Source organism: Macrotis lagotis, chromosome 2, assembly GCF_037893015.1.
Source record: "Macrotis lagotis isolate mMagLag1 chromosome 2, bilby.v1.9.chrom.fasta, whole genome shotgun sequence".
Taxonomy (NCBI): domain Eukaryota; kingdom Metazoa; phylum Chordata; class Mammalia; order Peramelemorphia; family Peramelidae; genus Macrotis; species Macrotis lagotis.
The window spans coordinates 336,605,801-336,630,387 of record NC_133659.1 but is presented as its reverse complement, the minus strand read 5'-3'; the positions used below and the strand labels follow the sequence as shown (position 1 = coordinate 336,630,387).

General features: G+C 54.0%; 1 protein-coding gene across 1 annotated transcript in view; it reads left to right on the top strand.

Moving 5' to 3' along the window:
• Nucleotides 1-3,405: 3,405 nt before the first annotated feature.
• The window catches only part of SHANK3 (SH3 and multiple ankyrin repeat domains 3), a 64,055-nt gene continuing 42,873 nt past the window's right edge, over nt 3,406-24,587 (top strand). The window contains exons 1-14 of the mRNA XM_074227146.1: nt 3,406-3,575; nt 4,331-4,534; nt 5,378-5,449; nt 5,831-5,939; nt 6,047-6,198; nt 6,304-6,471; nt 6,588-6,704; nt 7,545-7,622; nt 7,764-7,830; nt 12,307-12,631; nt 15,925-16,172; nt 18,197-18,310; nt 22,662-22,737; nt 23,045-23,127. Of these exons, the coding sequence (XP_074083247.1) occupies nt 3,513-3,575; nt 4,331-4,534; nt 5,378-5,449; nt 5,831-5,939; nt 6,047-6,198; nt 6,304-6,471; nt 6,588-6,704; nt 7,545-7,622; nt 7,764-7,830; nt 12,307-12,631; nt 15,925-16,172; nt 18,197-18,310; nt 22,662-22,737; nt 23,045-23,127 (1,876 nt within the window). The 5' untranslated portion in view covers nt 3,406-3,512. The remainder of the gene's footprint in view (nt 3,576-4,330; nt 4,535-5,377; nt 5,450-5,830; nt 5,940-6,046; nt 6,199-6,303; nt 6,472-6,587; nt 6,705-7,544; nt 7,623-7,763; nt 7,831-12,306; nt 12,632-15,924; nt 16,173-18,196; nt 18,311-22,661; nt 22,738-23,044; nt 23,128-24,587) is intronic.

The following is a 24,587-nucleotide window of genomic DNA, read 5'->3' as shown; positions in this document are numbered from 1 at the left end:
GCCTGCTTTTCTCAACATTCACCCCTCTTTAAAAAATGTTATAGACCAATACATTATAGAATTTGCCAAAAATTGAATGAAAGCTCTTGGCCACTGGTTTATAAACTGTTGACTCCTTTTTTTTTTTTTTTTTTAAAAAACCTTGCCCTTCTCTAGTCCTGTGGTATCTCTCCTCTCCATGGTCTTTCAAAGAGCACGAAGAATGTGCTGAGAATTCTCTTTACAGGGCCAGCAGATTCTTGGGCCTCAGCTGGCAGAGGCAACAGTAGGGGTAGATACTAGAGAGGGTCAGAACCTTGAGGTTCAGGTTTCTTTTGGAGTTCATCTCTCTACTAATATTCCATCCATCCATCCATCCATCTATCCATCCATCCATCCATCCATCCATCCATCCATCCATCCATCCATCCATCCATCCATCCCTTTGTCCATCCATTCAAGAGTCTGTATGTCCATCCATCTATCCATCTGTCCATTCATCCATCCATTTTTCAATTAGTTTGGTTATTTATTCAGGAAAAAGCAAAGTTGGGAGTTGCCTACAATGGGGGTGGGGCAGAGAGTAATTGGCCTGAGAGGAGTGGCGGGAAGGGCAATTTCCTTTCTCTCCAGAGCTGGGCCACAGGAAATTCAATCCTGGTCTTTCCTAAGGTGTTTCCTGCCGATAAGTCAGAGTAACCTTCCTCCATCCTAACCCCGCCCCTATCCCTCACCCTCTCTTGTCTTCTCTTCTCGGGTCACATATCCTGCTTTCCCTCCCCCCCCCCATTGTCTAGCCCGGCCCAATAGTCACTGGCCTTGAAAGGGACTGGTCATCCCAAAGCAGAGGTGGGTGGGGGGAGTCTTCCTGCTCCTGGGGAGGAAAGATTCCAGGCTCTTGGTCAGCTTGAGGGACAGACTCAGCTCCCTTCAGCTATCCTGACTTTTGAGGAGGCAGGAGGCAGACAACAGAGGGGTCAGTGGGGGCCCAGACTGTCCAGAGGCATGTATGTAGGGGGTGGGAGTGTCTGGGGGTAGTGGGAATGGGCTGGAGAGAGGGCAGTGACTGTGGACATAAAGACCTGATCTTTCTGGGTCGTGGTGGATAGTTTGGGGGGAGGCTGTTTTCTTTGGGAAATGAGAGACTGATCTCTGTGGGGATGGTTTCAGGGGTACTCTCCTTTCAGAAGCATCAGGAGCTATCTAGAAGGTCAGAAGACAATAGTCAAAGGCCTTTGGCCTTTGGCTGTGGTCCCTGTGGGTGGTGGGGATCAGAGCGATTTCTCTTGGGGAGGAAGACATCCTTTTCCCTCTGGAGTTTAGGGGCTGATGGGAATGGGGAGGGTCTGATCTCTGGGTGCTGCGGAGTTGGTCTCTGGAGAAAGGGTCAGGTAGGGCTATTTTGCTTATTAACTAAAGGCCAATCTCCCTGGAAAGGCCTGGGAAGGCTGGAGGGTCAACTTATTTCTTTGGGGGTGGGGATGGGGGCTGATGGGAAGGGCAGAGGCAGTCCTCCTGGGAAGTCTGGGGCTGATCTCTTCCAAAGGTGTTATGGGTTATTCTCTGGAGGGTCAGAGTCTATTCTGGGGTGAGGGGCGGGGGTCCAGAGCTTTACTCCACGTGGAGGTCTCAGAGGATGATTCTCTGGGAGGAGGGTTTTATCTCTGGGTAAGGAGCAGTGGCTAGTTTCTGGGTGTGAGGCGGTCAGGGGCTGATGGATGGTTTTTTTTTTGGGGGGGGGGAGGCGAATGAGGGACTGTTCAGCCTGCTAGGCAACGAGCTTGATCTTAGGGACCAACGGTTCAGTGACTGTTCTCTCGCGGGGATCAGTGGGTGGTGAGGGATTTCTTCAGGAGGGGCCGAGGGCTGAGGGAGAGGGGGTAGCTAGAGACTATTCTTGGGGAAGCAGGTGTCCCTCCCTGGGCGGGGGTGCTGAGGAGGCCTCCGGTGATACGGGGGAGGGTTGTGGTCTCTTTGATTTGGGGCAGCCAGGATTGCGGGGTGGGGAGAGGAAGGAAGCAATGGGGAGGGGCTCTTTATGGCGAGTGAGTGATCCAGGACCACTCGGCTGGGTCCTAGGAGGTTTCCTCTCGAGGTTCTGGGCCGTTCTGGGGTGGATCAGGGGCTGTTCTCTAGGGCGGGGGCGAGGGTGGGGCGTCTGAGAGAGTTTCTAGTCTTCGCTCCTGGTCTCCCACCCCCCCTTCCGCCCACTCGGCCCCCCCGCGTTGCTATGACAACGTGTAAAACTAAAAATCACTCCCGGGTGGCAGGAGGCTCCGAGCGCCCCCTCCTCTCCGCTCCCCCCTCCCCACGCAGCAACGCCCCCACCCAGTCGTTACTATGGTGATGGGGGGGCAGGTGTCAGTCCTGGATGGGGGGGGTAGAGAGGGAAGGGGGTGGGGGGGCAAAGAATAAACTCCCTGAACTAGGCTTCCTTACGGGGGGGGGGGGGAGGTAGAAAGGCACCTAAGGAGTTAAACCTCTGGGAAAACTTCGCCCTTTTTGGATGGAAATCGGTCCCCCCCCCTTAACCCTTGCCTGGCCTTGGGGATCCAGAGGCCCCGAGCAGGCGGGGAGGGGCCGCGATTTCTCCCCTCCCCGGGCCTTCCACAAGAAGAATGAGGGAGGGGGAGCCTGCCGCCCCCTCCCCAATTAACTCCTGCTTCCTTCTCTTCTTCCCCTCCTATCGCCTCCCCCTTTCCCCTGTATCTTCACAGGTACCTCTGCCCGGCGGCCCCACGACCCCCAAGCCTGCCCCGACCCTCCGCAGGCCCCTAGGTACTCCAGGGCAACGGAGGCGAAGAGCCCCCCGCCCCATCTCGGATCTGACCCCCAGAGCCTCAGAGCCCAAGCCCCCCTCCCCTTCTCCCCTCCCAGCTGCGGGAGCTCAGCCCCCTCAGGGCTCCCAGGCCCCTCTAGGCCCCCCGAGTTCCTCTGTGGAACCCCCCCACCCTCCGATCTCCTTCATCTCCTCCGAGCCCCCCACTTGGGTTCCAACCGATGCCCCCACCCCTTGTACCCAGCGGCGTTCTCTGAGGGCCCTGGTCCCGCCAGATCGCCTTCCCCTCCCCTTGGGACCCCCGGGTTCCAGTCCCCCCTCCCCCCGGGCCCCAGCTCACCGCCCCCGCCCCCCCGGGAACGAAGGCGCCGGAGCCGGAGCCGGAGCCGGAGCCGGAGCCGGAGCCCGAGCCCGAGCCCATGCCGCTGAGCCCCACGGCCAACGCCGCCCCCGCCGCCCCCTCTCCCTCCCCCCTCCCCCGCCGAGCCCCTGGGGCTGCCCGGCCCGGCCTCCGGCCCCGGCCCTGCCTCCCCCTCCCCCCTCGCCTTGCCCCTCCCCCTCCCCGGGCCCCGGCCCGGCCCCCTCCCCCCTCCCTCGCAGCGCGGCCCCGGCGGCAGCGGCGGCGGCGGCGGCGGCGGCGGGGGGGCCTGGGGGGGCGGGGCGGAGCGGGGAGTCCCCGCACGACTCGCTCCGGGCCCCGGGAGCGGCCAGCCCCGGCCCGGGCCCCGGCCCCGGCTCCGGCCCCGGCCCCGGGATGGACGGTCCGGGGGCTAACGCCGTGGTGGTCCGCATCGGCATCCCGGACCTGCAGCAGACGGTGAGCGAGGCTGCCCCCGGGGACCCCCCCCCTCCCCTGCTCCAGCCCCCCCCCCTCTCCCCTCCCTCTTCCCAGCCGCAGGATCTCCACCCCCCAGTCCCTGGACCTCCTCTCAGCCCCGGGACGCTCTGCAACCACGGCACCCCGTTTCCCTCCGCCCCCTCCTCGGCCCCTTGACCTCCCCCCAGGCCTGGATCCCTCCCTCAGCCTCTGGTCCCTGGAAGCACCACCTTATCTCCCCCGCTGGCTCCACGAGCCCTGGCAACCCTGGCGCTCTTCCTCCCCAACCCCCCCAGCATGCCCGCAGAGCCTGAGCCCACTGCCCCTTATTTCCAGCCCTTAGAGCACCCCGACTCTTCCTTTGCCTTCTCAACGATCCCCCAAAGCCCTGAACAGAGTCCCTCTCGGTCCTGGGGTCCACCGCAACCTGGGCACCCCTCTGGAGCCCTTGCCACCTCCCCCTCCCCTGGGATCCCTGTCCTGGAAACCTCCACCTGGAGCCCTCTGCTACTGGCTTCCTTTTTTGCCCTGGGAACCCCCCCCCCATCCCTTTCTGAGGCCGGGATTCCTCGCCCTGCCCCCATTCTGGATCTGCCCCCCCCTCCGCGCCCGGGCGGAGCGGTCCTAAACCCCGCCCCCCCGAGCCCTCCCCCGGCCCAGCTCCACGGTGTCCAGCAGAGGGCGTCACCAGGATGGGCGCTCTGGGCCCCCCAGGGGTGGCCTCATCTGAGCTCCCCCTTCCCTCCCGTCCCCAGAAGTGTCTGCGGCTGAACCCCGATGCGCCCGTGTGGGTGGCCAAGCAGCGGGTGCTCTGTGCCCTCAACCACAGTCTGCAGGATGTGCTCAACTACGGCCTCTTCCAGCCCCCCTCCCAGGGCCGGGCCGGCAAGTTCCTGGACGAGGAGCGCCTGCTGCGGGACTACCCCCCCAACATGGACACGCCCCTGCCCTACCTGGAGGTGGGGCTCGGGGGCGGGGCCGGGGAGGAGAGAGGGGAACCCAGGCCCGAGAGAGTGCCGGCTGCGAGAGGCCAGCCTGGGGTGGGGGTGGGGGATGTCTGGGGGTGAGTGTGTGCGTGCGTGCGTGCAAAGAGGCTTGTTAGCTTCTGTGGGGGGAGTGTGAGAGTGTGTTTGTGCAAAGAGGACTATTGCAGGCCCTGTGGGGGGATGTGACTCTGTGTGTGTGAGTGTGTCATGTGAGTGTTCACAAAGGTGCATGAAGTGTTGGGGAGTGTGTCAGTGTGCGTGTGTGTGTGCAAAGAGGCTTGTTTGTAGGTACAGTGGGGTGGGGTGAATCTGTGTGAGTGTTCAGAGAAGTGTAGATAGATCCTATGGGGGTTGTGGGAATGTGTGTGTGCAAAGAGAGATCTATGAAGTGGTGTGTGTGTGTGTGTGTGTGTGTGTGTGTGTGTGTGTACAGAGATATGTGTAGGTCCTGTGTGTGTGTGTGTGCATGCAAAGAGAGATGTGTTCATACTGTGGGCTCTGCAAGTGTGTGTGTTAGCACTAGAGAGGGGTGGTGTGTGTGTGTATGTGTGTGAGAGAGAGAGAGAGGGACAGAGCTCTGTGCATCTAGTGTGTGTGTGTGTAGAGGGGGTGACCTGCTCAACCAAAGGGGATGTATACATGGAGGACATTGGCTCTCAGGGAGGGGTGCCCGGGGGGCCCAGTGAGGGCCCTGTTGGGGAACCTAGCCATTTCCAGTTCCCTGTGATCCCTGAAGCCTGATGGGTGGAGATGGACCTGGGGAGGTCAGTGACTGGGCTGAAACACTGCCCCCCCTTCTTCCCCCTCCCTGGGCAGTTCCGCTACAAACGCAGAGTTTACACCCAGAGCCTGCTGGATGATAAGCAGTTTGCAAAGTTACACACCAAGGTGAGGTTGGCAAGGCCCTGGGAGGATCCTGAGAAGACTAGAGTGGAGGGATGGGAAAGGGCCCTTCCAGAGTTTATTCTAGCCAATCCCCTGACTCTAGGCAGGCATTCCTTCCCCTAACCCAGATAAGGGGTTCAAGATTTGCCAAAAGAACCCAAGAATATGACCTTCCTCAGTCCTTTCCTCATGTCTTTTCCTCTAGGTTAGCCTCAAAGTATGCCCACTGGGTCAGAGATGAGCTCAGTAGGGCTCTATTTCACAGTTCCATCGCTGGGGGGGGGCTCCACAGGCCAGGGCTTTGGATACCAGACTCTGGGGGGCTGTGGAGGTCACTGTGGGGTTCGGCCAACAGGCTGGGTCTGATGTAATTTGGTATCCTAGGCGAACCTCAAGAAATTCATGGAGTATGTCCAGCTTCACAGCACAGACAAGTTGGCCCGGCTTCTGGACAAGGGGCTGGACCCCAACTTCCATGATCCTGACACAGGAGGTGAGCAGCCAAGGCAGGGTGAGGGAAGCAGCCTAACTCTTACCTCGGCTGAGGCCTTAGGTGAGGACCAGTTCTCATTGTGTTCTGTGATGCACTATGATTCCCAGAGTGCCCCCTGACCCTGGCTGCCCAGATGGACAATGCTACTGATTTACTGAAGGTCCTGAGGAATGGTGGGGCCCATCTGGACTTCCGCACGAGGGAAGGGCTGACGGCCTTGCACATTGCCACACGCTGCCGGAACCCCAGTGCTTTGACGGTCAGTGTGTGAAAGGACTAGGAAGGAGGCGGGGAGGGAGAGAGGGGGAGCCCAAGGCTTTGGTGACCCTAGCCCTGGGCTGTGATTCCCCCCATCTCTCCATAGACTCTACTGGATCTTGGAGCATCCCCTGACTACAAAGACAGCCGTGGCCTGACCCCCCTATACCATAGCGCCTTGGGGGGTGGGGACCCCCTCTGCTGTGAGCTCCTGCTCCATGATCATGCACAAATTGGGACATCTGATGAGAACGGATGGCAAGAGATCCATCAGGTGAGCTGCTGGGGGAAGTGGCAATGGGAAAAGTGATAGGGCCTCTGTGGAGGAAGTGGGGGGCATGGAGAGCAATGCAGATCCTCCTTCATCTTCTCTGTTCTGCTACTCTTTAGGCCTGTCGCTTTGGGCATGTCCAACACCTAGAGCACTTGCTGTTCTATGGGGCTGACATGAGATCCCAGAATGCATCAGGAAACACGGCCCTGCATATCTGTGCTCTGTACAACCAGGTGGGACCAGTGTGTGATGTGTGTGTGTGTGTGTGTGAGAGAGAGAGAGAGAGAGAGTGCTGTGTGTATGATCTGTGTGTGAGAAACCTGTGTGTGATTTATGTGTGTGTATGTATGTGAGAGACTTGTGTGTATGTGTAAGATGTGTGTGAGACACCTGTGTGTGTGATACCTGGGTGACCTCTTTGTATATGTAGGTGTGAGACCTGTGTATGTGTGTGTGTGTGTGTGTCCTGAACAACCAAATGGGACCCATGTGTATTTGACAAATGGATGTAGTCTATATGCATGAAAATGGACACAGAGTCCTAGACTCCTAGATTTAGAGTCAGGCAAACTTGCCTCAGAGCTGGGGCAATCTGTGGGATCTTGGGTGAGTCACTTTACCTCTGCCTTCCTCAGGTTCGTCATCTGTAAAACAGAGGTCATCATAGTACCTATCTCCCTGGGGTGCTGGGAGGAGTAAATGGGATAATACATATGAATATTTTGCATTAAACTCTGACCATTCTGTGGGTACTATCTGCACATGACCTGTGTGTGTGTGTGTGTGTGTGTGTGTGTGTGTGTGTGTGTGTACCTTGTACACCAGTTTTGTCTTTACTATTTTTGTTTTTGTTTTGTTTTTGCAAGGCAATGAGGTTAAGTGACTTGCCCAAGGTCACACAGCTAGCTAATTATTAAGTATCTGAGGTCAAATTTGAACTCATGTCCTTCTGACTTCGGGGCCAGTGCTCCATTCACTTCGCCACCTAGCTGCCCCCTGTCTTTACTTCTTGTGACCCAAATTGCTTCTATTTGAGCCTGACCCTGTCTTCTCTTCCCCCATCCCCCAACCAGGAGAGCTGTGCCCGGGTTCTCCTCTTCCGAGGAGCCAATAAGGATGTTCGCAATTACAACAGTCAAACAGCTTTTCAGGTATGGGCATAGCAGGAGCTGTGGGTGCTTGGGGGGTTTTAGGAAAGAGCACGTTTAGGATGAGGCTCAGGGAACTGAAGTGGGTAGGGGGAGTAGCTGAGAGAAACAGGATGACTCACTTCCCCTTCTTTTGGTTCCAAGGTGGCCATCATCGCTGGGAACTTTGAACTTGCTGAGGTCATCAAAACTCATAAGGATTCTGATGTTGGTGAGTTCTTTCCTCCTTCCTCCGCTCCCCTTGCATTAGGATGACTAGGCATTGGAGTTCACTTGGGTATGGTAGGGGTCATTTGTCAGTGGGATCAATAAAGACTAATTAGAGCTGTTGGAATTGGAGGGGTCCTTGCTGGTCATTAGATTGTTAACGAGAGGTTTAGGGGGTCTGGGAAAGTGAATGGGTTCAGAGTGGGGAAAGCGGACATCAGTGAAGGAAAATGGAGGCAAGAGAAGGCCATTGAGGATCTAAAGGGATTGGAGATATTCACTGGCCATAATCCTCTCCTCTGGCTAGAATTCTTCACTCTTTTCTTGGCCTGGCTTCAGAGTCCATGTTCAGTCGGGTCCTACACTACCCAGTCAGTGATTCTGGGGAGGGGGAGGTGAGTGAGGAGTCACAGTTTCCTGGGTGTAGGAGGATTAGGCAGTGTAGAGAGGAGGCCTCTGCAAAGGGGCAACCAAGGGTGGCTGAAGGGCTCCTGGAGTTGGTGACTCCATCTTAGCTATGACACTTGTCATCTATGCTTTGTGACCATGGGTAAGTCATTTCACTTTCCCATGATTTAGTTTCTTATCTCTAACACGGGATAAAAAGGCTTGTCATTTCCCTCAGGGCTGTATAAGGAAGATATTGGTGAGCAGGAAGTGTGCTAGAAATGGACTTGTTTTTGTTATCCGTGCCGGGATGATTTTAAACCTTTGGGCTGGCCAGAGCTTGGTTGGATCTCTCCTGGGTTGGTGTTGCAGTGTCGTTAAGGTTGAGGTTAGCTTAGCCTTTGAAGGACCAGCATTTATAAATGTCTTTGGGACCTTCTCAGGGCCCAGGATTACTAATCTGATTCAGGACATGGATATTGGCAGCTTTTTCTTGGAGAACATTGCATTTGAGGACTGTTATGCCTTCAAAGGCAGCTAGGTGGCACAGTAGATAGTGCTCTGTCCTTGGAATCAGGAGGACTGGAATTCAAGTCTGGCCTCAAATACTCAACTCTTACCAGCTGCATGACCTTGGGCAAATCACTTAACCTTGATTGCCTCACATCCAGGGCCATCTCCAGTCATTCTGATTCATATCTGGCTGCTGGACCCAGAAGGCACTGGAGGAGAAAGTGAGGCTGTCGGCTTAGCACAGCCCCGCCCCTACATCCAATTCACATGCTTGTCATGACATTACCTCCCTGATGGCATGGTCTTTTTTGAAAATGAAGGACAAACATCATGTCTTCAAGACTTTTCTGAAGTTCTGATATGGCTTAAGAATACAGCATATTTTCTGTTTCCATGCCCAAGCCCTGGGTGTCTATATTTGGCTTAAGGTTAGTTAGACTCAATACAGGAGAGGCCCCCAAAGCCTTGGTTTTAGGGTGAGGGTTAGGCTTTGAATCATTGTTGGATTTTGGGCTCAGGTCAGGTTGGACTTGGAGTTAGGGTTAAGGTTGAGTTCCATTAACCTTAAGGTTGTAGCCATTGAAAGGGTCAGCACTGGTGGTAGGCAGCCCCTGGGGGCAGGTCAGTCCTAGGGAACCCTCAATCAGGGACACTTTGAAATATTATTTTTTAAAAGTAAAATAATGTATTTTAACCAACAGTTTTGAATAGTTCAGAGGGCCTTGCTCTGATGGGGAGTAGAGTAACGAGTGTTAGTGTTCATTGTGGACAGAGACTCGTCACCCTGCTGAGAGCCTGTGGGTGTCCCATCCTGGCTCTGGGGCAGGAGTCAGTGTGAGATTGTGGTAAGGACCTTGTCCAGGGGATCCTTGGCAAGTCAGAGAACACTGGACCCTCAGTTTCCTCCTTGCAGTCAAAGGAGAGGTGGGGTAGACCTTTGGGGTTCCTCTCCATCACAACACTTGATGGTTTTCTTCTTCTCATCTGGACTGTGGTCTTCATTAGGTCCAGTTGTGAGAATGAGGCCTTGGGGGTGGGGTGGTGGTGGTAGTGTGCTGTTGGGGTCAGGAGCCCCAGGGTTCCACTCTGGGCTGTCAAGATAAACTGGTGACTAGACAATGCTGAGACTCCAAAGTGCTAAATTCATGGGTGAGGTTGAGACCAAGACAACACCCAGGAGATGCCCCTTGAGAATTCTTGCTATCTGGGTATGAGGAAGGTTCCCAAGTCCCTGAGGTCATTCTGCCTCTTAAAGAGGAAATCAGTTCAGCCTCCTTATGGGCGGTCACTTGGGAGGTGGGGGGGCAGTCTGTTATCTGATTTCCTCACTCCTTCTCAGTATTGGAAAGGAGGTGTGAACCTGTGAATCCTTAGGACCCTGGGCTTTGATTTTTCCCTGAGAGGTCGGGATGGAGTGTGGGAAGTCTTCACTCTATCACACATTCTGTTCAACCCTCTGTCTCACATGTGTGGTCTTGGGGTGATTTGCATTCTCTCAGTGGGCTGATCATCCTGCTGCTGCTGCCGTGGATGAGGACTGTTCTGTGGGTCACTCACCATTCTCCCTTGTGGCCCAGGGGCTAGTACCCTTTCTTTTGGCCTTCTGTCTCTCCACTTGGTCTGCATTCCTTCACAGAATTGGATCAGTATTTTGGTCTTTGCTCCTTGTTCTCTCCCGAGGCCTGTAGTCTCTTATCCACTCCCTTTGATCAGGACACAGTCATGGGGCCCAAGTCCTATTCTCTTAGGAGTCTGAGCTTTGCTCTCTAATATGATCGTGCCTGGGTCCTGTGCCATGTGGCTTGCCATGTATTCTGACAGTCCTTCTTTCCCATGGTCTGATCAGTCTTCTCCAGTGTGGCCTGGTCATGGCCCCAGGCCTGACCAGTGTTTTCTCCTGGGTTTTCTAGTATAGCTTCTCCTATGGCTAATATTCCTTGGATGTTTCTTTTGAGGCTGGGGGCACAAAGCCTCCCCATTTTGAAAGGTTCTTTTTCTTAAAGCTGAAATTTGGGGAAACTGTATTTTTTTGTGCCAAAAATATTTATTTTTTTCAAATTGATAATTTATTTTTCTTTTTTTTTTAATGAAAGATTTTATTGATTTTGAGTTTTACAATTCCCCCTTATTCTTGCTTCTCCCCCCTCACAGAAGGCATCCTGTGAGTGTTTACATTGGTTCCATGGGGAAACTGTAATTTAAGACAAAGGAGGGCATATGCAGAAAATGTAGTTCGTTACCTTCGGTTAAAGCAACAGAGGCCTTGGGATCGGGATTAACCTCTCAACATTCAGGGCTTTCTCTCCCTGAGTCCTGAGGGAATCTGTCTTCACTTCCAATTCTCCTCTGCTTCTCTTTGGGGTCATAAGTTACCCCTCAGAGTTCCCAATTCTGGAGGGTACATAGATATGCCCACATTCAGAATGCCCGGACCTGGCAGAAATACAAGGACAGGCTTTTAGAAGTGTGGTACTGAATCCTCGTCCCTGTGTTCCCTTGAAAGGCAGCATCATCTAGTGAATAGAGCACTGAACTTGAAGACAGAAAATTCCAGGTTCTAATCTCACTAGAGACGGTTTGGGACAGTTTTGCCTCAGTTCCTTACCTATAAAATCCATTTGATGGCCTCCTGATTCCCTCTCTCATTCTAGTGCTGTGGTCCCTATGATCCTTTTTTCCCCCACAAGAAACCTCTCTTCTGTGTATGTCCTCTGACTACACACACACAGATGGTATTTCAATCCTGTCAGAGACACAATCACACTGTTCTACAGGGCTGCTCATAGGCACGGCTGGGTGCTCATGGGTAAAGTGGGGATTCTTGGGCTCTTAGATAATGCCGGGTGGTTCGTTGTACTATCATGGGTCATGCCATGAATTATGAGCACTGATGGGGAAGGAGGGTGAAATGCCTCCATGCATTTGTGGACAAGGGTTGGGCTCCCATATGGTGAAGGTTAATACCTACAGCACTGGATACTGCTGGAACTTCTAGGCGCTAGCAAGGAATATTGAACTCCATATGTGATAGGCCCTCCATGCTCTGCTAGCTGACATCATGGTAGATGTTCATTAAGGAGGGGATAGTGCAACTTGGATATGCTGATGGGTAATATCAGAGTTGATGTATTTTGATGAATAATGACAGGGTGTGTGTGTGTGTGGTTGTGCGATTATGTGTGTGTGATTGTGTGTATACACACACCCATCAACCATATTTACATGTAATGTTGGCACTATCTGCCTCTGGGTAATCTCAGCATTTGCTTGTCTTGATGGCTAACATTGATCATGACATGCTAACGTCAGGCTGACTGGCTGGTAGTGTTGGCACTGGTGTACACTGATAGCTCATGGTCCTGGTTATATGTTCTGATGAATAATTTCAGAATTTGTAAGCAGTGATGGGAAATGTCTGAGCACACTGATGGGTACCATCTGAGCTAGTGGGCATTCCTGGGCAATGTTGGCTTTTGTATGTACTGATGAGTAATGCCAGTGGTTTGCTGATGGACAGCATCAGACTGGGGAAATCTCTAGGGGCCATCAGCCTCCCCTCACTTCCTGCCCCTTCCTTTAGTGCCATTCCGGGAGACTCCCAGCTACACAAAGCGGCGACGCCTGGCAGGTCCCAGTGGCCTGGCCTCCCCGAGGCCATTGCAACGCTCTGCCAGTGATAATGATCTGAAGGCTGAAGGCCGGTCTGGTCCCTCCCCGGGTCCCTCACTCAGAAGCCTCCCTCATCAGTTACTACTCCAGATGCAAGAAGCAGGCATGGGACCTGTGGCAGGGATCCGAGGATCCCAAAGCCGATCCCCATCCCTTCAGCGTCTGCAGGAGGATAAGGAGAGGGATAAGGAGCCCAGTGGTCACACCCTGGTCAGAGGAGGCCGAAGCAAGAGCAGGTAGGACATGGCTTGGGGGATGAAGGCACTTGTGACAAGGGAAGTGGGACTGAGAGGTGAGCCAAAAGTGTGGAGACGGCTGAGATGGGTGAGGAGGGGAAAGGTGGGGAGCGGTGGTGTGGGGAGAGTTGGTCCTAGGGCAGGGGAATAAAGGCTGAGCAGGGGCATCTTGTGGCTCCAGACTAGCCCCAGATTCTATAGCTAGAGCTGATGACTTTTCCATCATGGGACTCACGATTGGGCAACTCCATGTTAGGGTCCTTTCTCTTTGTTCCGTGGGCACCTCCCTCAGTCCTTCTGGTTCTTTGGGTTTCCATCCCTAGGAGCCTCCTCCCATCCTTAGCAAGTGTGGGTTAGTGAAAGAAGGTGAGGAAGACTATGATGGCAGCAGCTTGGAGGGTATGACAGTTTCAGGAGATAGGGGCATGGATATAGACCTGGGGCAGGATTGTTTCTGGCACTAATGATCATGGGATTCTGTAGACTCTTTGGTTGATAGCAATGTAGGGTAATCAGAAAGCACTGGGTTCCAATCTCAGATATGCCACTAATGAGCTTGGTGACTGGTGATCCAGGTCACTTCTCTCTGGACCTCAGGCCCTTCCTCTGCAAAATGAAGGAGTTCTAGAAGACAACCTTAAAGGTCCCTTTAGGTCTGAAATCCTATGATAGCATGTGAAAGATACGAGCTGTGTGGCCTCCCTGAACCTCTTTAAACCTCACTTTCTTCATCTGTAAAATGGTAGGGGTGGGGGAGTGGATTCAACAAGGTCCTTCCTGGCCTAAAGTCATTGATGCTGTTACTATTGACTTCTACATACTCAGTTCTGTTCTCAGTTGTTGTAGGAGGGTCAGGCAAAAAACTGAGGCCTGCCTGCCCTCAGGGATTCCCCATCTAGGAGTCGGTTAGAAACCTGACCCAGATGAAGATACACAGCCTGGGGAGACTGAGTGACAGCTCCAAGTACTGCTGGGAGATCTCATTCTGGGGCAGGAAGAGGAAGAGAAGGTCTAGTCCCTCACCCTCTCTATGGAACCCATAGGTTGGGGAGACCACAGAGAAAGAGAGAGGGGTCCTGCCTTCTGCAACCTTCCAGTCTAAGGGACAGAGGAGAAACTGATCTCTGGAATTTCAGTAGAGGAACCAAGATTTAATCCAAGGCAGGTTCTCCCTAGGCTGTATATATTGGAAGAGATTGGGTTGATTCCTCAGGAATGGCTTTGTGGCTATGGCTACAGATGGTCATACTTTGGCTCTGCCTCAGAGAAAGGAGGAAGGTGGCAATAAGGGTGAGGTGGTATGAGCGGACAGGGGCTGGACTGGAGGAGGACTTGAAGGGCCGGGCTAGGAGGTAGTGGAAATCAGGCAGCATTCGGGGGCAAAGACATATTATGGCTATCAGATTTTTAGGAAGATTACTGAGGTAGAGAATGGTGTGCCAAAGGTTTGAATAAGACAGGAGTCTGTTGGATGGAGTAGAAAAGGGACCAAAGTGAATTGAGTAAGCAGAGCGGAGAGGACATGGAGGATGAGGGCCTCTCCAGGCAGAGGGAACAATGATGATGGAGCTTCCTGGGACAGAAATAGAAGGGTTGAGCAAAGGGGAGAGTGGAGAAGATGATGACTTCAGATTTGGACATGTCAAGTTGGAGGTGACAATGAGATGGTCCAATGGAGATGCCCAGTAGACCTTTGGACCTGCTTTTCTGAGGCTGAAGAAAAGAGTCTGGGACAGGGAATCACAGACTGAAGCTCAAAGGGATCTTCAAGTCCTCATCGTTTCATAGACTGTGTAGTCACAAGTTCCTGAGTCTCCTGCTCAAGTATTCTAGGTCACAGGGGAGGGCTAGGGGGGCCCTTCAAGTGCCCTCCTCGAACAGATGAAGAGACTGGGGCTCAGAATGGCAGTAACTTGCCCAAGTCACCCTGCCAATATTTGTTGGAGGTGAAACCCAGGTTCTCCTGCCTCGATTTTTATGTCTTTCCCCACATAGATCAAAGCACATTAGCTTTTCTTAAGCGGTTCTGTGACATTTGATTCAGATTGAGCTTGTGGTTCACTGAGGACTACCAGATCTCCTTCACTTGAACTTTAGCACTCTCCAACCGTACTGGGGCTCCATTAAATGGTCCCTGTGAGGCTGCTCTTTGGGAGCCCCAGTGGAAAACTTGGGAGTCCTCCGGAGGGAGTTGCTGGGGAATCATCAGCGAACCCCTAGGGTGAGTGAGGTGTTTTCAGTGACGGACCAGAGATCCAAGGGCTGTCAGCGGAGTGTGGGAAAGGTCACAGGAGGCAGGCAAGAGAGCTAGATAGCAGCAAAGGGAAGGCGGGGCTCAGCCCTTTGGCCTTGTACTCTAGGGATCTCCCTGGGGCTCCGACTCTTGTTGGGGAGACTGAAGCCTAACCTGGTGCCAGTGAGCAGGGCAGAGCTCAGTCTGGTGCCCCCCGCCCCCCCCCCCATAAAGGAAGGTCGGAGGCCCGCAGCTCTCCGGAGAGCCTGGGGGGAGTTCCGCGGTCCCGGGGGCCTGCGGGTCGCTCTCTGCTCTTGGCGCCCCTCCTCTCCTCGCCCCCCCCCCGTCCCCGCCCCGAGCCCGCACAGGGCCTGAATCCTAGGGATGCTGCCCTTCGGGGGGGGGGCCGGGGGGGGGGGCCGGAGGGTGGCCGCTTCCCGCCTCTCCTCTGCCCCCCGCCTCCCGCTCCCCCCCATCCCGCCTCTCCTCTGCCTCCCCCCTCCCGCTCCTCCCCCCCCCCCCCAGCGCGCCCGCCGCAGCGGGCAGGGCAGAGGCGAGCCGGGCGCTCCCGGGCGCGCAGGTCCGTGCGTCCGGAGCCGGCGCTGACAGGAGGGAATCGGGGGGCGGCGGCGAGGGCGGGGGAGCAGCGAGGGGAGGGGAGGGGCGGGGCGGCGGGCGGGCGGGCGCAGCGGCCAGGCGCGGGGCGCCGCGGAGCGGGACCGGGGAGCCGAGCTCGGCGCATGGAGCGGCGGCGGCCGCGGGCCCGGCCCCCGGCGGGCGGGCGGCGGTGGCGGCGGCAGCAGCGGCATCAGCGGCGGCAGCAGCGGCCGCAGCGGCGGCGGGAGGCCCAGGCGGCGGCGGCCCCGGGCGGCGGCCCCGGGCGGCGGACGCAGCGGCTGCGGCTGCGGCGGCAGCGGTGAGGCCGGCGGGGCCGGAGGAGCGGGGGGCCGGGCCCAGGCCGCGGCCCGGGCGCCATGGCCATGCCCGAGGCCCCGGGCACCGGCTTCGCCTGCGAGCTGCCCGCGGGCATCGCCTCCGTCACCTACGTGTTCGTCTACAGCCCGAGCGGCCCCGGAGCAGCAGCAGCAGCAGCAGGAGGAGGAGGAGGAGCCGGAGGCCCTAGCGGCCCCGGAGCCCTGGGCCCCGCGGCGGCCCCCAGCCCCGCGCCCGCGCCCTCCCCCGCGCCGCCCCGGGGCCCGAAGCGCAAACTTTACAGCGCGGTCCCCGGCCGCAAGTTCATCGTGGTGAATGCGCACAGCCCGCGGGGCGAGGGCGAGATCCCGCTGCACCGCGGAGAGGCCGTCAAGGGTGAGCCAGGCGCCGCGGGGCCCCCGGGCCCGCGGGGGGCACGGGCAGGGGGCTGGGGACGCCGGCGGTCAGGGTCTGGCCGGTGGGCAGGCAGGCGGGCGGGCGGGCGGGCGCAGGGACCATGGACAGCTCCGGCGGGCGGGCGGGCTGGAGGGAGGGCTGGCGCTCCGGCCGGGGCTCGGCCCGGGCTGCAGCCGGCCAAGGTGAGTGGGGGAAGGGGGGCGGGGGACCCACGAGCTGGAAGAGGGGGGTGTGTCACCGGGGGAGTGGGAGGGGCCGCCTGCCTGGGCCGCTAAGATGGGCATCTGCTCCTCCGGAAATCCCCTTAGCCATCTAAAGGGGTCTCGGGTTCCTTGTGTGGGGTATCTAGGGCAGTATGGGGGTGCCCCTGGCTCTCTGGGGGCGCTCAATGTCACCACAGTGGGGGCTTCCTACGTTACTCTTAGAGGATGACCTTCTCTTCCTCGAGGGTGTGTCTGTGACAACTATGAGGGGGTTCCTCCTTCTGCCAGGGTCCTCCTGTTACTCTGCTCAGGGATCCATGCCAGTGTGAGGAGATCTCTGCTACTCTGAGTGGTCATTAACAGGGGCTTCTGCCACTCTGAGGGCAGTCCAGTGTTGGAACATCAAGTCACTCTCATCTCTGTATCTGACTGTGGGTAGTCAGTGTAGTTAAAGGGGGGGCTTCACTCTCTTCAGTGTTCTATGAGGAGGTCCCTGGGACTTCAGGCCCTGGGGTTTGTGGTTGTGTGTATGGGGGGCCTTCATCTTTTACCATCTGTATTTCAGCATAATGGTTTTTCTTGCCAAGTCTACACATTTCATCCTCTTCATTTACAAACATGATTTTGAGAAAGGGTTCATCATGGGCTTCATCATGGGGACCCCTGCCCAGGGGGGCTAGGATTCCTGATGAAGCATGCCTCTGTGTCCCTGGGCTGGGAGGGGGTGACTTGCTGCTTTGAGAAATTCCTTCTGTCATTGGGGTAGGCTCCCTGGGGCACTAAAGAAAGGTTTCTTTATCATTTGAGGAAGTCCTCAGTTACTTCAGAGTGTCCTTGGGTCACTTTATTAGGGAATCTTTGTCGATATGGGGTATAGCAGGTCCTCATGCCAATGGGCTCCCTCCGTTGCTAGTTTGAGTTCAGTGTTACATGGGCGATACCTGTGGTTTTATACACTGTGAGTCATTTTTAAGAATCCCTGTGTCATTATGAAGGGGGGGATCCTCCTTTCTACTAGAGGGGGTTCCCTGTGTCCTTTACAGGGAGAGTATCCTTAGCTTATTCTATATGCAAATTCATGTTACATACATAGATATGGGACCCCTCTGGCAGTATGGGGGCTCCTTGTGTTACAATAAGAGGGCCCCTATGTCACTATGAATTGTCTTATTGTAAACTCAGCTCTTTAGCTCTATCTTGGAGACCTGTCTTGGGACTCTTTGCCATCCTTCCTTTTGGAGCATATAGGCCTTGGGACTCTGGTTTCCAGTCAGAAGGTCTGGGTCTCTGGCTCCATCCAGGTGTTTCTGGTTCAGTCCCCTGGGGAAGGGGGTGGAGCTGAGATGGATGAGACAGATTCTTTAGGAAGAAGAGAGGGAGAAGGAAGAGGAGTGGGATGGAGAAGGCAGGATGGGAATGAGGGATGTTTACTCTTTTTCCAAGATTCCCCTCCCCCTTTCTTCTGGCCTCTCAACTCTGTTTCTCTCTAATTTTCTCTCCATGTGCCTTTCTTATTTCTCCATCTCAGTCTTTTTTCCTATTTTCCCTTCCTTGTGTGCCCTTGAACTCTCTCCCCCTCCTTCTTTACCTCTTTCTCTGCCTTCCCTTCTTCCCCTCCCTTCCCCGCACCCCCACTCGTTGATTCTGTTTGGTTTCCATCTGCTCACTTCTCTAGTCCCAAATTGTCTAAGGGACAGAACTGGAGGAGGGGGATGGGAGGGGACATTGGGGAAGAAGGGACCCAGAGCAGGTTGGGGGGGGGGTGTTCTGGGTGATGCATCTGTCTGTCTGTCCTCCCAGTGCTCAGCATCGGGGAGGGCGGTTTCTGGGAGGGAACAGTGAAAGGCCGCACAGGCTGGTTCCCAGCAGACTGCGTGGAGGAGGTCCAGATGCGCCAATATGACACGAGACATGGTGAGTGACCACTATCTGCTTTCCCACAGGGATCCCTTCCCTTACATGGACCTGACCCATTGTTCACCTAACTCCTTGGGAAGCTGCACATGATATTCTCTGAGACAGAGAGGATCCTAGGACAGAAACATACAGCTACATACACATACCTGTGATGTTTCCCAACACATAGATCACATGAACACACACATGTCAACACACAGTCCATGATGCACAGCAAACACAAGTTCATATGATACACATTGCATGGTCATACATGCAGCACAATTTGTGAACATTTCACTCACGTGTCCACATACAGGTGCTTGGGGGAGAAGCTCCTGCCTAGGCAAGTGACAGGAGGGAGGGAGGGAGGGAAGAAGGAGGTCACTGTAGGACAAAAGGCGCCTTTCCAAATGACCAGATTGCCCAAGCGAGCAGAGCAGGGAAGCCCACAGAGCATGGCCTGTTGGGGCAGAGGAGAAATTAGGCCAGAGACTGGGAGGAGCGGCCTGTGGGCGGCCTCCAAGCCCAGGAGAGGGCCTGGCACCTTGGAGAGGGAGGGGCCTGATAGACGAAGGCAAGAAGAGGATAGAGCAGTAGGGATGAAGAAGAAATCATGCTAGGGCCAGGGCCAGGAAAGGGCCGGGGAGGCTGTTCCCCCATCCCTCTGTCTCTGGAGGCAGCTGGTGCTGGCTTACATAGAGGGACATAAAAGTAATGGGATGTTTTCTCTAAATGGACCTAGAGGATTTAAAAGACAGACTGGTGCAAGGGGAAATGGACTGGACCTGGCTAGCATCTGAGGCCCCAGCAGTCAAGCCTGGCTCTTCCACTTCCTGTTTGTGGGACCTTGACCAAGTCACTGAATCTCGGGACCTCAGTTTGATCTCAGAAGATCCTCCTAGCTCTAAATCCTATGATCTCCTGGGAAAATTGTGGGCTCAGAAGGGTTAGCATCTCTAGCTGTGAACAATCACCAAGGGGAAACTGGATTGGTCCTTGCCCATGGCCTGTAGGACTCCTGTCTATGAGAAAGCCTCCAGAGGTGGTCTCTGGGAACTCCAGATTGGTGAGTCAGAGATGGATTAGATCTCTTAGTGGACTGTAGAAATGGCTGCTGGGGTCTGGTAGGGGTCTCCGTCTTTGGGGTTCTGGGAGGGAGTAAATCAGTGTTGATCATGGATCTAATCACACCGAAGTCAGCTGAGTTATGGTGGAAGCTTTTAAAATTGTGCCTAAGGAAGCAGTTTAGAGACAGGAAGAAGTATCAGGCTAAATGACCATTTCTTTTGGTGCCCTTCTCGTTTCTCTGATGGTAACTGGCCTCTGAGGACCAGTGCTGGCCTGCCTGGGTATGTTCTAATTGCTGAGGAGGTCAAAGGCCCCAGAGAAGAGACGTACTCAAGGTTAGATGGTACGAACAGAGCTAGGGAGTGGCATTTACCAAGCTCCTACTGGATACTGGGCTCTGGACTAAGTTGGGGAAATATAAAGGCAAAAATCAGCATCCTTCCCTCTTGTGAATGACTGAGGAATGGCTGACAAACTGCTCTGAGGAAGGGAGGGAGAGGATGCCAAATGCCCTTCCCGGGGGTTGTTGGCACTGCCACCCAGGAAGACTGGGCACTGTCAGACTAGAGGTTGGAGATCGTGTCCTTACCTGGGGTGTCTGTCTGAGGACTGTGGATGTCTAGAGGATGGCCTTTGGGGCGATGTATCAGCCCTGGAGGGGAGCTCATTTTAGTGACCAGAACTGACTTTGTGAGTCAGGGAGACTTAGCTTTGAAAAGTAGAGGTCTTAGAGGGACAGGATGACAGTCAAGAAGGTTTCTTAAGGGGATGTAGCCAAGGTGTGGGGGTACAGGTGTGGTACCCAAATCCCAGTAAAACTTGGCTTCTTCGACCTAGGTAGGGTCGGTTCTCAGCCTTTCCTAGGCTCTCTTGCCTTCCACGGTGGGGGTGGGGGGATGTGTTGGAGAAGGCCACAATGGATCACACCAAGGATGGCATTGAATAGTGTCTAATTCAAGTTCTGGCCTGGGGTTCTTGTGTAGTACAGGCAATCTGGCTAAGCAGAGAGGGTCAGGACCAGGTCAGAACTCCTGGTCAGCTAAGGCAGAAGGGAATGAAGAGGTGCCACAGGGCTAAGTTCCATTAACTTTTGGGGGGGGAGCCCCTCTGGGGGTTTAGCCCCAGGTGGCAGGCAGACAGTCTGGAAAGAAAGAAGGAGGCAAATAGCAGAATTACACAATCTCTGCAGCTGCCAAAGGAAGATTGTAGATGGTGGACGTGCCTAGTGCTGGGCCCTCAGCTGGCTCCCTCCGTAATGCATTGGTGTTTCAACTAGAAAAGCCTTCATGCAGTACTAAAACGTGAGCAGAAATTAGGGAATAGGGAACTATGTAAAAGAAATTGGGGAGAATGTGCACATGTTTCTAGGGGGCCTTGAATGCCACGGGAAAGTGTTAGTTTATTGGGAATAGAATACATTCAGCTTAACATTTGGAAAATATGCTTTGAGTTGAATGGTTTCTGAGGGAGGCTTCTTTCTCTGCTGATGTCTGTGATTCTGTGAAATGGGTACAGCAGTGGAGTGATTGGGTCAGACTAATGCATTAGATAACTTTACTCGACTGGATGGGGTAGATCAGAGCAATGATGTCAGAAAACTAGCTGTGGAAATCATTGGGAATCATCCCGATGTGAGGCATGGAAGGGACTGTGGACACCTTGAATCCAGGTCCCTTCATTTTTATAAAGGAGAAAACTGAGACCGGGCCCAGCGAGGGGAGAGTGGCACAGCAAAGAAATGGGAGACCTAAGTCTGCAGCCCAGTGGCTTTCAACTTAAAACTAGTGTTCTTTTTGCTATAAGCTGAATGGGAAAGGTAGTGAGGGACAGAAGGAGGGTCAACCAAGATTCAGCAGAATTGCAACCCACAAGACTTAGTGCAATGCAAAGAATATTTATTAATCTCCTATTGTATACAATAGGTCCTGCCCTCCCAAGGAGTTTGGAAGCTGTTGAGACCTCCACAAATAACTCAGATATAAATTAGAAAGTGGCTATGTGTATCAGGAAGGGTGACCCAGAGCATAGGTGGCAATTCATAGGGAAGGATTCTTTTCCGTGAGAAGGTTCATGTAATGGTGGCCTGGCTGAACCTTGAGAGAAGTGGATCACAGCAGGCAAATACAGAGTGAGAAGAGGCCATTCCAGACCCTGTAGATACAATATGAAGAATGAACAATTTTCTATTAGTCTAATGGAGAAAACCTGGGAAAGAAAGCTAAGGATTGTTCAGAGACATGAAGGATTTTGAGCACAGCTCTGACATGTTGAGACCTGTGTAGTTTGGGCATCGTGCCTTCTCGTGAGGGATTGATTGGAAAGGAGATTGTAGGCAGAGGCCAGGTAGAAGAGGCAAAAAAATATAGGGCCTGGCACCTGATTGACATTGTGAAGGAAAGGAAGGCGGTTTAAACAACTAAATAAACACTGTTCTTTATGCCAGAAACAAAAGTACCTCAGTCCTTGTTCTCTTGGAGCTTACTTTCTGTGGGCATGACGAGGCCTGAGGGACCAGTATGTGTGGTGGTGGTGGTAGTAGTAGTGGGCAGTGCCTCCAGAATTAATTGTTCCTGAAAGGAAGCCAGAAGCTTGTGCTGAAGTGAGTTAAGGATTCTCTCCCAGTAAGAACAGGTGACCTGAGCAGGGGACTTCCTCCTGGACCTCTTGTGACACTTTGGCATTGGGGTGCTTTGGGAAGACACAGCTCCTGCCCACAGGGAGCTTGCAGTTCTACTGGAGAATTGAAAGAACTCATGGAAACCAAACCTCTCATTTGCATGGAGTCACCTGAGGCTCAGAGGGGTTAAGACTTGCTTGCAGCCTTAAGTAGCCGATCTGAGACGCAAAACTAGGTCTTCTGGTATGATACTTGGAGCTTTCTCTGTCTGGATAATATGACAATTCAAACACAAGGCCTATGTGAATCTCAGTATTCACAGAGTACAAACACACACACACACACACACACACACACACACACACACACACACACACACAATGCCTAGCTTCCCTTCACTGACTAACTGGAGGCTGATTTTCTTTGGCCTGATCTTGGGGCCAGGGGAGGTCCAGCTCCCCCCAGTTCCACAGTATGAAACTTTAAGACTGGAAGGCCCTAGCCTAATTCACTTCTTAGCCCCTGCCTCCTAGTCTCCCTCTGGTCTGTGGGCTTCCTCCATGCTCTAAACTTTCCCTCTTGGTCAATGGGTTGAGACAGGGGTTCCTGGGAGCTAATTCTGGTTTGGGAGGGGAGGGGAAGAGGACTCCCTCCAGCCCCTGAAAGTCCCCCCTCTCCCAGAAACACGAGAGGACCGAACCAAGCGCCTTTTCCGACATTATACTGTGGGCTCTTACGACAGTCTCACCTCACACAGGTATGGACCTGGAATGGGGGAGAGGGCTAGAAGGGAGGGAAGGGGTAGGTGGAAGAAAGGGGGATATAGGCTTGGTATTTGGGGGTTGGGGGCCCGTATGCTGATTTGCCTTCCCCATATGTTTGACCACCCTCTCTGGGTGGACAGACATCTTCCATAGGCCAGAGGCACACTCTAAGGTCTCTCTCCCACATTGTCCACTGGGGGCAGTCACAAATTGGGGAAGGGAGTTAGGGCCTGGGAGGACCTGAGCTGAGAAAGCTTCCCCCTCTTCTCCCTCCCCCTTCCCTTTCCTCCCCTCTTCCAGTGACTACGTCATTGAGGACAAAGTGGCTGTCCTGCAGAAGAGAGAGCAGGAGGGTTTTGGCTTCGTCCTTCGGGGAGCCAAAGGTAACTGAGTGTGAGGGGGCGTCATGGAGACAATGAGGATGAGAAGGGAAGGAACACGGGGGAAGTGGGAAGGAGGCTATTGGGGAAATAGGTATACAGGGGAGTGGCAGGAGAAGTAGGGAGCACACCGAGAATGAGGGGAAGGGAGCTACAAATAAGGTTTTTAAGAAGGGGAGATCAGATGCGGAAGAGGGGGGCATTCCCATAGTAGTCCCAGATGAGGAGGGAGTAAGAGACTAGTTGTAGAAGAGATCTGGGCTCTTGGTAGGTAGAGCCGGATGCCATGTTTCTGGTTTTATCCACAGACAAGTGATTCTGGGCTGAGAGGCACTTTCTCACAGGCAGGCCCTAGGACCGGGCAAGCTCCTTCAGGTCCCCAAAGTTTCCTTTAAAATGACCACTTAGAGGGAAGCTTCCTAGTCCACTTTGGGAGCTAGTTCCTAGTCTTGGGCCCTTCCTTTGTGGTAGCTTCTGACAAAAGCACAAAACTCTGCCATTTTCTAAGGATTTTTAATTCCTAAAGAAGAAGGGAGATACCTCCTTGTTGGGATGGCTGTGGAGGTGCTGGTGGTGTGTTTGTGGGGAGGGATACTAATTCACATACGGATAGGACCAGAGTCCCTCAACACCCTTTCCAGCTAGAGTCTCCTGGGATGGTAGTACCACTTGGGGTCTGATAAGGGATATGAGGCCAGAAACAGTCCCAGACCATGGGCTGACATTTGAGGGGCCCAAGCTCAGTTTGTAGCACAAATGTCACTAGCTCAGCCCCAATCTTTTTAGATATTCTCATGAAGAGGCAGAGGGAATGGAATAGTGCTGAGACCCCTGGGCCAGGACAGTGACTTTCAGTATCTTCTCATTTATTCCTAACAATAAAGCTGGGGTGGGGTAGACACTGTGGGTGGTGATGGTAAGAGTTCTCTGTTCCCGGGCATCTTCGGGCAAAGTTTGGATGGCCATTGGGTAGGGGAAGTTTCATTCAGGTAAGAATGATGAAACCTGGAGGCTAAGTCCCACCCTTTCATTTTACAGGAGAAGAAACTGAGGAATAGTGATATTAAGTGACTTATGAGATCATAGCTAGAGCTTTGGAAGAGTACTGAAAGACCATCAAGTCCATGCTCTTTATTTTTCAGATATTGAAGGCACAGAGATAAAAAGTATCAGGTAGGATAGAGCATTGGACTGGAAGTCAGGAAAATCTAAGTTCAAATCCAGGCTCAGATCCTTAAGTAACTGTGTGAACTTGGGCAAGTCACTTCACCCCTATTTGCCTCCATTCCTTATCTGTAAAATGGGGGGGGGGACACTAAAGAAGGACATGGCAAACCATCCCAGTATCTTTGCCATGAAAATCCCATAGAAGTCCGACCCAGATCCTCCTCTCTTTGTCCAGTGGCTCCTCACTCACCCCTTTTTGGTCCCTTCCAACTGGGAATTCCCCTTTGAACTCCTTC